This window comes from Convolutriloba macropyga, unplaced genomic scaffold (assembly GCF_964194025.1).
Source record: "Convolutriloba macropyga unplaced genomic scaffold, txConMacr16.3 SCAFFOLD_632, whole genome shotgun sequence".
In the NCBI taxonomy this organism is placed as follows: Eukaryota; Metazoa; Xenacoelomorpha; order Acoela; family Convolutidae; genus Convolutriloba; species Convolutriloba macropyga.
In genome coordinates, this window is record NW_027450727.1 from 61,035 (window position 1) to 73,283 (window position 12,249).

General features: G+C 34.6%; 1 protein-coding gene across 2 annotated transcripts; it reads left to right on the forward strand.

The window, feature by feature from the left end:
- The first annotated feature begins 3,532 nt into the window (after positions 1 to 3,532).
- Positions 3,533 to 8,496, forward strand: LOC142356105 (uncharacterized). Of its 2 annotated transcripts, none has more exons than XM_075408073.1 (2): positions 3,533 to 4,729; positions 6,396 to 8,496. In XM_075408073.1, the coding sequence occupies exon 2, from the start codon at positions 6,534 to 6,536 to the stop codon at positions 8,310 to 8,312; it is 1,779 nt and encodes a 592-aa protein (XP_075264188.1). In that variant the 5' UTR covers positions 3,533 to 4,729; positions 6,396 to 6,533; the 3' UTR covers positions 8,313 to 8,496. The 2 variants fall into 2 exon arrangements, with proteins under 2 accessions (XP_075264188.1, XP_075264189.1); XM_075408074.1 differs by having other exon boundaries at positions 3,533 to 4,708.
- The last annotated feature ends 3,753 nt before the right edge of the window (positions 8,497 to 12,249 follow it).

Consider the following 12,249-nt stretch of genomic DNA (forward strand, 5'->3'; position numbering starts at 1 on the left):
CACGTAGACAAACTAATGCTTCTTGATTTTTTTCATGAAATCTAAGCTCTTTGAATTTTAGTTGCTACTTCACAAACGAGCCGAATTCGAAACTTCAAAGAGAGTTTGAAAAACTCGAGTTAGCTAAAATTTGAAAACATTCAAATATCATCACAACAAATATTTAGGAGTGATGTACACAAAATAAGATCAGAGACTGCCAAAATGAAAAAAAACCAAAATAAGTTTTTAAGAAAATTGGACACGTTAAAAGATCAGGTGATGATCAAAGTCCAAGTCAGTTGTCAGATAGCTGTCAATAACATATGCAACAAAAATCCAAACATATGTTGAGGAAAACGTTAACAAAATGAAAATTTTTGTAAAAACCATAACATTTTTTCTCATGCCCCTCATAAAGAAAGTAAATGGCAAATATCCGTTAGCAAAATTTTTTATTTAGAAACATATTTTTCAATTAATTGTTAATCTGAATCCTCATTTTTCTATAGAAAGAAAGGTTGTAAAAATCACACAATATAGATCCCCTTTCTAAACTTGAATAGTTTTTTCAGTGAACCTCGTTTTCATAATTTTTCATCCTGCAATTGTAATTTCCCGATTTTTGAGTCTTTGAAATAGTTTGCACTTGACACTTTCAAACACATTACGTGGGCAATGTCCAGAAAAACGAGTATATATAAAATTTTGATTTTTTCACGTATTTTTGCGGCCCATGTATTAAAATTAGAGTAGTAAGCGTGTATGGAAACTAGTTAAATTAGGCGAATTTAGTTCAATTTTGTTTGAAAATTACCCCTTTCTCGCGGATATGGTATCCAATTACCGAGTTGACAGAATGCTTAAATGGTGACAAAATTTCAAAAATGTCCTTCACAATACTAATTGTGGATTAAGACGACAATTAATGGCTTAACAATTACCTATAACACTGTTCACAAGAGCAATTAAGACTTTGAATTTGGTGCAGAGTAATTATTAATTAAAATTTGGGCGATGAAGTTTTAGAGTAAATTCAAGCTAAAAAGAGTTTCATTTCCACAAAACGTAAAATTTAGTGAAATTTGCCATTTTGGAAATTAGCCCCATAATGCCTATGAGTGAATTAAATTCAACTCATAGTCAACAACCGCCGAAAGTTAAAAGTTCATGAAAACTGTTGTAAATCGGTATCCCCTCTCCAAAGAACTTTGCAAAAACAGTAAATGCTCTTTTTTAGCATTAGGTTTTTGTTAGAAAAACATGAACAAGATTTTAGACTGATTTTTGTCAGCAAATATTTTACTAAACCAAAAATATTGAACGCTCCTCAAAAGAAATTTAGATTATAAATTTCCCTTTCTTCGCTGAAGTTTCAAATGGTGACACTACCGACTATCTTCCCGAATAGGAGGATAAAATTTGATAGTGCCTTAGTTCGTTCTATGTTTTTTTTGTTTTCCACGACAATTTTAACAATTTCACCAAATATTTTGAACGTAAACTATTTATGTCTTCAGTGTTTTTTATATGAAGTTCAATAAAACACCCCGAAAACCAATAAACAGACTCCAGATACCTCGAAAAATGTTGACAACTTTTTTCTTCTGGGAAAAAGAAGATTTTGCGATTGAATACGTCACAGTAAATTTCTGCTTTTTTTCAAATAAAAAAATGTGGTTGGAGATAATCCACGGTTTAGTGGGAGATGTAAAGTTAAGAAATTGGAGTTTTGTAGCTCATAATTGTCAAATTATGTGAAAGAGTAATTAAATTGTCCATATTTACGAGTCCATTCAGACTATTTTTCGAGATCAACACTTTTTAATGAGAAGCATTAAAAAATTTTGAATTTTATATTCGATTTGTAGAGAATTGTTTAGTTTTCAAATAATTTTAGGTCCAAAACAGCAGCTCAATTGTGGCAAATTTTTAACTCAGACTCATAATAGCTTATAATGAAAGAATTTGTAGTTGTTTTGCACCTTCTATATGTTTTATTTCTGTGTGAGGACAATATACCCAATACTAAAACACCCAGTGCCATGATACACAATTCCAAAATACCCAATGTGCCATATTACCCAATGCCAAAATACCTTAATAGTAATTTAAAAGTTATAGTATTAAAATTAACGTACAACCCCATAATTAAATTACCAGTCTATAATTAGGTACAAATTAACTAATTAACTAATCAACTAGTTAAAATAAATTGTTCGAAATATCTTGAGGTGTCATTCTGCTCGTCAAACATGGCCAAAAATAGACGCTAAACATGAGCGAAATTTTTTGGGGTACGTTCCAGCAGAACCGGTTAACTCTAGTCCTTGATGAACATGAGTTTCAAAGGAAGATAGAAACAAAGGCTACTACGTAATGGAAATGCTCAAAGTGGAGCTCCTATTTTAAAGTTACGGCCATTACCACTGGAAAACAATTATTATCGAAGAAAAACGAGCATTATCATGAAATTGTTCCCCGACAAGTACAAGCTAAACGGATTCTTGGTCAAATGAAGAAGACTGCGAAAACGGAACAGAATCCAGTCAATAATATGATAATTGCCAGCAGTCTGTTAACAATCGAGTCCGATATTGCAACGCAGCTGTCTTTACCAACCAGATCTGCAATAAATTGGAAGCTAATACGCCAAAAAGCAATCTGAAAATGGCATTGGTTATTTTGGTATTGGGTTGAATGGAATTGGGTATATTGTCATGAAACCGTTTTTTCTTATTTTGTCAATCCTATTAGTGTGAAATCATTACAATTTCATCATGCTTCCTAAAGGAAGTTTACGGCAAATTCGTGTTAGTATCTGTTAACCTTTTTTTCTTAGATGACGAAAGTGATGAAGGTTTACATAAAATAAATAGATATAAATTTTTCTTTCAAAACAACAAAATTGCGTGTCACGTGTGTTAGAGTGCTATAAAAATATAGCTCGAAAATTTAATTATATACATTTTTTCGGGGGGGGGGGGGGGTGGGGGTTAATCTAACATAATGACATCGCGTTTCTGTTTTGTAATCGATATCGTTTCAGCAGCTGCGCATATACAAAAGAGGACTTTCTTTTATTCTATTCAAAGGCGGCTGATTTTTAATTTCGAATCGATGAATTTCAACTTGAAACGAATTAACAAATTATTGTGATTAAACTGACCAATTTTGGTAAATTAAGGAGTGGTTTCGTAAACCGACTTAATCAACTAAACAATTCTCTCTCGTTATTACCATCGTTTATAACCACTAGTTAAAATTATTGGTTTAATGACTTCAATTGAGGATCGGTTTTGGTGCGTTGGCCTCGTTTATCAAATTTATAACTTAGTTATAATGTGTATTACCATATTAGATATAAGTTCTGATATTAAATTAAAGAAGAACACAGCGCCAATATTATCATCATTTATATTTACCAATATGTTCGTTATATTTAAATTGCATAATTTGTTTAACCAAAAACGTCTGTGAATCAAGCAAAAGCTCTTTTCAACTTTGATTGTGTATATATTTAGCTTACCTGGTAAATATTGTTTATTAAACCAATACTCAATATTTGCCCATTACTTTTGTGCGTAAAATCTTTTACTTAACTTTTTAAAAACGAAAATAAACTTCTCTACTTTGTTGAGTTTTGACGTACTTTTAGATGATATCACACTTAACTGCGGTCTTTCTGTTCAAATAAACAAAATCAAACGTGTATACTACCATTGTTTGAAGATAGTACCAAAATTTCTATTAAAACATTGGTATAGTTCGTACATATAGACAAGTTGTGACCATAAATAACCTCTGCTAACCAAAACCAAAACTAGGCTATAAATTCAACATATTATAGATTACTCGAACGAGTTTCGCTAAACTGCACGCTTTGATTTTCCGTTCCGTTGAGTTACTCTATTTGGTTTGGCAACTTCCATAGTTTAAATTCCTTTGGCTGGAGTACTTTGGTTAATAATTCCTGGTTTTAACTATCATAAACAGCCAGTCATTCGGTCAATGTTATAACCCAGACTAGTTATAAATCCGCCAGTGATTGTCGGTGAAATCAGATAAGTTATAACTCGCTCTATTGGGGTCTGTTTCGTAGTTTTATTTTCCTTTCAGGATTAATCACCTTCCTTGGTTCTTACAAAGTTATAACTAGGGATAACTAGTCGGCGAAACCATACTTACCCCGCATATTATTAAAGACAGTGGGGGTGCTGAATCATGTTGTATTAAATCGCAACAAGGTTTTAATTTAATAAACATTCTTGACAATTCTAGAACAAAACAGAACGAAAAGTCTGATAGCTATATTGAGTTATATAGCTTTCCTTTTAATAATAATAATAATAATAATTGTTCCGAGTTTTGAACTTTATTTATTATTTGTTTTCTGTTCAAATTACAAATTTAGTTCGTTTTTGACAAAATTTTACATTTATTTCGTTCCTGTTCAAATAGTTACGCATGGATTAACATCCTTATAACGCTACATAAGTTCCTTATTTCATCATTATTCGCTCAATTTGAGTTCGGTTCCCATAGTACTTTTTCCATAAACCATTTTTCCCTGAATTATTACAATAATCCCTCTCCTAAGAATTCGACAGCAAAATTACTGCGCATTTCAGAAAAAAATTCTTGTTTATTGTATTATTTTAATCAATTTGTTTGCTTTAATTGACCTCGGTTTCAGGACCTTTGGAGAATTAGTTTTTTAAGCTTTGGGGTCATACATTCCCGTACTTTGGTCTCAGAGCATTTCAGTTCTGAAACATGAGAAAACTCTTCCACCAGCACTGAACCAGGAAAATCTAAGAGTATTTGAGGTTTTTTTCACTTGACAGACTGACGGCATTGAGATCAAATATCTATCTCAACTGAGCATGGGTAATAACTGCCTGGTTGCTTTCTGTGAAGAAGTAATAACAGCCTGCTTATTCACTGTACAGTCTGACATGGTTTTTATCATGTACAGAATACAATCAGAGAAATTTCGTAAACGCAAATTTTCGAAAATTTGACATGTCAAAATGGCCGCCTCTAGTAAGCTAATAAAAATAGTAAAATCGTTATTCCGCTTCTTCTTATTGCATTCTAATAGTACGATTCAGGTCCAGCGGATCCGCTTCCGAATACACGCTTCCGAATACACGCTTCCGAATACCCAGAAGCAGTCGCCGCCGCCGCCGCCGCCGCCGCCAGCGCCTAGCACATTGCCCATCCCAATTTATCGGCACATTGTTTCAAATATTATCGTTTCTGAGTAATGCAACACTCCACAAGGTCACACCTGACTGTCCTAATCTTTTCCTTCCGTTTGCTGAACTTTTTCCCACGTGCCATTGTCGGTTGCCATCATCTCAGCTTTCTAATGATACCACTCACGACTCTCTATGATGAATACCCCCCCTCCCCCGTGTTAAATCTTTTAAATTCCATATTCTTCGCTGGACGGGCTTTCTAATGATACCACTCACAACTCTCTATGATGAATACCCCCCCTCCCCCGTGTTAAATCTTTTAAATTCCATATTCTTCGCTGGACGGGCTTTCTAATGATACCACTCACAACTCTCTATGATGAATACCCCCCCCCCCCCTCCCCTTTATGTCTTCCTTATGTATGTACTTCTTTATGTACTCCCGTCTGCTTCTTCGTTCCATTTCAGGTGTATGTTCTCATCCAGAACAATTCTCAAAACTGGTTAGAAGTTGGGCAGCTGCTGTCTGTTGTCTCCAGTATGATTGTCACAGGTCAACAGCAATTCGAGAAGATGGCGTCCAACGATGGCGCCTGGGAAAAAATTCAGCCAGAGACGGGAAAAGACCAGTACAGCCAGGAAATATTCTGTGGAGCAGTTTTATGATCCAGAAAGCCTAAAATTCGTGAAAAAGAGGCAGAACTAAAACTAAAACAAACTGAAACTAAAACCAATTATTAGTTCGTTATTAATACATTGTTATTCATCATTTGCAGCATTTTCATCATTTCATGATTTCATCATTTCATGATTTCATCATTTCATCAATTCAATTCACTTTATTCACTTTTCATCTTTAAATAAGCAAGTTCAGAGGCCCAATTACATGTATATATAATTATGCATGTACAGATGAAAGCCAGACGGCAATTAGGCATGAACAGATAGTAGCCAGGCGGTAATTACGCGCGAACAGATAAAAGCCAGGCGGTAATTACTAATGCTCATAGAGAGTCCTTCAAGTGTTACTTATGTCAAGAAAGAAACCCGTCTGTATAAAATTATGCAAAGAAGTTGTTCAGAATCACTCAAATGAATCACTCTGGAATTTGCTCTGTAATTTTTTAACAGTGACATGATCAGAAACAGGGTCATCCAAAAATCCAGAATGTAATTTTTAATGATTCAGTACTGATCTAGCATGACACTAAGGTACGGGTTGCTATAAAAATAATTATCAAATTGGAATTACTGATTTTCCTTTTGATAAAAAGTACTTGATATTGCGTAACCATTGTTTAATTAAACCCCTGAATTCAATTTCTGCAGACTTTTTCCTTAACTTAATCTATGTCTTGTATGCAACCAGTGGGCACCAAATTAATGAACCAGAACCCGAACCAGCTTGTTCATACAGGTGACGACTTTGGGCTAACTTTGAGTCGTTTTTTGGCGCTTGATTCAGCTCAACTTCCGGAAGCGTGGCAAAAATTGAGGCGCCAAATTGAAACACGTGTGAACAACCAACACAACCAGACAAAAGAGTCTTTAAACGAAGTTTCCGACCACCGGATTAAGCCGAGCCTTGCCAGAGATAAACTTCATCATTCTATTTCGCAGTTTCTTTCCGAATCAACGCAGTTTATGAGCTCTTCCGAAAGTACCATAATGCAATCACACATTTATGACGATGTTTTCTTAACCGGAAGTCAAGATAATATCGACGCAGTACAAGAACGACCAAGCATTGAAAGAGCCCAGAACGAGTCATCAATTCTGAAAATTTCAAACTCTATTAACGATTTTAGCTTAAAAAGTTCAACTTCGACTATGGAATCATACAAACCTATTTACATTCCCGGTGGGAGGTTCCCTTCAATTGATATGGAGCAACTTTTCAGTGATGACGATCTAGAAATGAACGAAAACGTAGATTTAATGGAAGATGATCTTGAAGACCAGGATAATGATAATTACGACGAGGCTTTCATTGAGGGCTCGGATTCGGATCTGAAAGAATCACCCCCTTACTCCTCAATTGACAAAAGTCATCCACTCCGATTATTATCCAGCAGTGCTTTAAGAAAGGATACCCTAGTCAATCCAGACTTTCTAAGAACAAAATCACGGGGAAAAGAATATCAATTTTCGCAAATAGATTTGCCCGAAGTTTTGTGTTTCAAGTCATCCAGAACCAACGAGAAAGAACTTCCAAACATATCGAAGGAACCCAAACGAAACCCGACGGCGTTTCGAAACAGCGTCAGACCTTATTCAGACCTCACAGTAAATACATACGAAACCCTCCGCTTTGATTTACCCGAAAATTTTGCACCCGATAAAGTTACCCAAATTTACGACTCACCCGTTTGCTCTCCAAACCCGTCTCACATAGCCGAACCGTCATGCGGATCCCAGATATCCGAAAATGAGGGATCAAATCATGTTTACAGTACCATAGACAAAACTCTGGATCCGAAACCCGCAGGTTTGTTGACGACAAAGACAGATAGCGGAAAAGCGGATTCGGGCATTTTTTGTGTCAGCTTTGCGGAAGCTTCGTATTCGTCCAATGGGTCTTCAACTAATGGGAGTTATGCGGAAAACCGAAAATCTTGTCAAAATAAAACTTGTACGTTGGATATGACGTCATCAAATGTTGGCACGAATCATTTAAACACCAGACCGATGAAATCTTTGGTTATGAATCGGTCCGCAACTATTCATAATCCAGAATTTAACAATAGCACATTATATCACCAACCGCCGGAAGAAACTAACCAGAATTTAATACTAACCGGTTCAAAAGCTTTCGTACCACTTGTTGAGGAACCCAACTCTTCACACTTCAAAAGGCAGTTCGCTGGTCGGTTTTCCCTTAAAATCCGCCGCGGGTCCAAAGACGAAGAAATAGGAAGCATTTCGGTCGTTTGCCCACGAGACGAACGGGGATACTTTCAAATACCCTTTGACAAGCTAGATACACCCAAAAAGTTCAATTCAGTTCATCAAAACCCACCCCGATTCGACAAAAGCGGCGTGAAGAAATTGTCGGACCCAACCTCGCTCAAAAGTCGCTTTTCACAGCTTCGTTCGTCAATCAAAAGGTCATTGTCATTGAGGAAATGATGTTGTCAATAGCTATAAAATATCAATCACTTTTTGACAAACTGCCTATTAGAGAGTACATAAATGTCATTCCATGATTTTCTTGCCTAATTATGACGCTAACCATTTAGATATTGTTTTCGACTATTTAGGTAACTTATGCTTATAGATAATTTCCAACGCTTTAATTCATTTAGTACATTTATTTTTCTCCAATCAATTCGGCATCAAGTTCTTTTGGAGTTGATTCAAATAACCGGTCCAGCTTAAACCATAGACTGTTCAATTTGACTCAATTTCTACTTAATCCAAACAAAAATTTTAGGTCAAGGTGAGAAATCATTATAAGGAGTGCCGAAGGTCAGTACTTCAATATGTCTAAGTTAAAAGCATAGATTTTTTGCTCCAGATTTTAATTTTTGATTTATCATTGGATACTTATATTAGACAGTTGAAACCGAGTTACGATAGACAAGTTTCAGGTTGCCAAACAAAATCAATTAGCTTCTCTCAGAATAATTTCAACCATTAAAATTGCTAGCTTTTATAATCATTTTGGAAAAGAAACAGCCATTTTTTCAATGACCGAATCTGTTTCTAAAAAATTTCCAAGGAAAGTTCTTTTGTAATTCTTCACAATAGGTGCAAATTGTCTGACATTGGCTCAAATTCAATTTATAAAGAAAGGAACGACAAAATTTTTTCAGTGAAAAGAAAGCTAATTCAGCCAACTCAAACGATTTCGCGCAAAAATAATTTCACACTATTCTCGATTTTTGGCCATGTTGCTCAAATTACCGAAAAAAATGCCAAGAAGCAAATAGGCTCTTAAAATTAGAGAGCAATTGAGACTGATCTTAAATCAGACTCAGTGACAGAAAAGAAAAAAATTTCAATACCACCAAAAAAATTACAATTTTTGAAAACAATTGGCGCCAAAATCTTGAATGAGAAAATGTTAAGTAAAACAATCAGATAAATAGAAACTATAGGAATGAAAATAATGAAGTAAATCTCGTTTGTTGAAATTTGAAACTATGATTAACTTGGTCTTAAGTAAAATTGAAGGGTTTAAAAAACTACAATCTGCAAACAATCTGATTTTAATTATTTGTCATTGTTGTTGTTAATCTTTCTGTGCCTGAATTTAGGTGCAAGGTAAGGGAAGCAGGGGGGCATGAAGCGTTGTTAATAAAACGATTAACAGTGTTGACGAAAACAACATCATCAAAAATATCTTTCGTGAATAAGTTTTGATGAGATTCATCGTCTCCTGGATGTAAATTTAGTCACTTCTTGGTAGTGATTCTTAACCATGAGGGTATGAAAGTTACAAAGAATGAAAATTTTCTTCAAACAAACAAGAAAACAGCTGATAAAACATTCAAATTGTTCACAAAATCATGGTTTTTATCCAAAGATAACTTCCTTTTAGTAGGATGTTTCTTAAATCAAACAAAGATGAGCATTAAAAACCATTTTTGTCAAAAAACCTTTGCGCTCAAAAATTTTTTTGAGTTAAGAATTTTTTTTTCGAACAATTTGAAGTTCACTTGTTTATTTATGGAAATTATAATTATAAACAAAATACAATTAAAAGAATATAAATGAAAGAAATTGTAAAAGAAAATATAACAAAATTTATAGAGAAGCTGTAACCCTACCAATTTCGTACAACATTTTTCGTCTATGACAAGGATCCATAAGAGGAAAGTACTAGGACAACAACGTCTGATATACCCGGGTTGTTCAACAGTTCACTGCCATTAGAATCTAATGTAATTCTTTTTAAAACTATTTGCATTTAATGAGAGCGCGATGAATTCCTTTTCAGGTTGCTTTGTTTCCTTCATTGTTAGACTGCATTTTTACAATTCAATGGATCGGAATCGTATTGGGGCGCTGTCTTTTTTTAAAGATCTGTTCACACAGTTTCATGATTTTTGAAGTCAAATTGGAGCAGTGATTCTAGTCACGCCCAAAAAAAAGTGGAGCGAAAAAGCGAGTGGTTTTGCGACATGAAATTTTTTCACTCTAATTTTGAAGTAGAGTGAGGGAACCGTGTTTGAACAAAAATTTTTTCTCGCTAGTGGTTTTTCGCTCACATGCTGCAACTTCACTTTGATGTTTACTGTTTTTTTTTATTTATTGTATCGGATTTTTTTCTAAATGATTTTGCCAATCCATTCATAGTTCATTCTAGGCCTAATTTTTTATTTGAACCAAATTTCTCTTTCTCGCTAGTGGTTTTTATGTTCACATGCGGCATTTTGACTTTGATTTTCTGTTTTTTAAAATTTTTTTTATCTAATTTTTTTTGGAAATGCAATTTTTTTTCACAATTTCCTCATAGTCTCTTAAAGGTCTAGTTTTTTGTTTAGTCAAAGAAAATTCTTTGAATTGCTTGTCAGGACTTGTCCTGCTATGTTTTTTTTAATTTGAAAGAGGTTGCAGTATGAAAGTTTTCACGTCTCATTGATTTAGAGATGTTCTGGTGCATTTCAATATCAGGTGCGGTAGTCTATATCATTGAATGATGAAAACACTTCTAAAAGAAAAATCAAACCTAAGAAAATGCGCGCCTATGAGAAAATATAATTTGATCTTGACAAACCGAAAAAGATGCTGCAGCTGTGCTAACATACATTTAAATGCTGCAAATGAAAACAATCAGTGCAGATTTCAAGGCAATTTTTGCTGGTGACATAGTAGAGGCTAGAAAATTAGCCCTCCAGGAGTGGGAATTAGACTTCAGTCCCCTTACTGCTAAAGTTTTAATGGACTCTCTTCACCTCTTTTGTAATATCTAAATCACCAAGTTTTACGGATTAACAACCGTTGTCTCCTAGTTCACTGTTGCTTGTTCATCAAAATTCTGGAGACACTGGCTTATTGCAACTAATTTAGACAAATTGTAGTGATAAAAAAACGGCGGTAGGTGTAATTTAAGACTTTGCCGGTAAGCATCCGTATAGCGTGTCACACAAAAATTTAACAATCAACGTTTCAAAAAGAAGCATGTCCACATTGTTCATTTGCATATTAATTTTGGTGGGAGGGGGGTTCGAAAATTTGATTATTTTAACTTCTGACAGACTTTAGATGAAAACTAATCAAATATTAGTTGTTAGTATGACGGAGATGTTTTAAGTAGTAAGGCGTGAATAATTTCGGAACGAAAATTTTTCACTCTTCACCCAATTCACTCCTAATTTATTCTCCAATATTGCAGTTGATTGTTTTGAAGTGTTTTTGTTATACTATTTTAGGAAAATCTAAAAATCATGGTAAGTTAGATAGCGGTTAAGCTACAGTTGTGCTAATTGATGAGGGATTATTTATGCATGAGTATGCTAAAGGGGTTGAAAAAAGGCTGAAAGATGCGACACCCAACTTCCCGTGGTACTCATAACCAGCCCCCCTCCCCTCAAATCTGTCACACGAGGGCTATCAGGATGTCTCAATGGTTTAATCGAAATCAACTGTTTTTCATAATCAAGCTGGTTGGCCCAGAAAACTTTTGCGAAAAATAAGATTCAAAGCTTGTCTCTTAAGTTCGTTTATTTTTTGTACCTAATTGTTGAGCAATCTGACTAAGGGAGAAATTTATGGGGTCTACCTCTGCGGCTTTCTAATTGATTTTGAGATGCTCTGGGCAATGTTGTCTCAGAGCTACAATGCTTGAACAATTTATGGACTTTTTAAGGACGCTGGATGCTAAAGATATCAATACACAAATTTGGTGGTGATTTTTTCAATATCAGGCCCGGTAGTCTGTATCATTGAGTGACGAAAACAGTTATACAGGAAAATTCAAACCTAAAAAAATGCGCGCCTATGAGAAAAAATAATTTGATCTTGACAAACCGAAAAAGATGCTACAGCTGTCCTAACATTCATTTAAATGCTGCAAAAAAACAATCAATGCAATAAACGTTTTCAAGGAAATTTTTAAATT

Coding starts and splice junctions, on each gene's coding strand:
- LOC142356105 (XM_075408073.1), top strand. CDS start 6,534: ATGTCTTGTATGCAACCAGTGGGCACCAAATTAATGAACCAGAACCCG.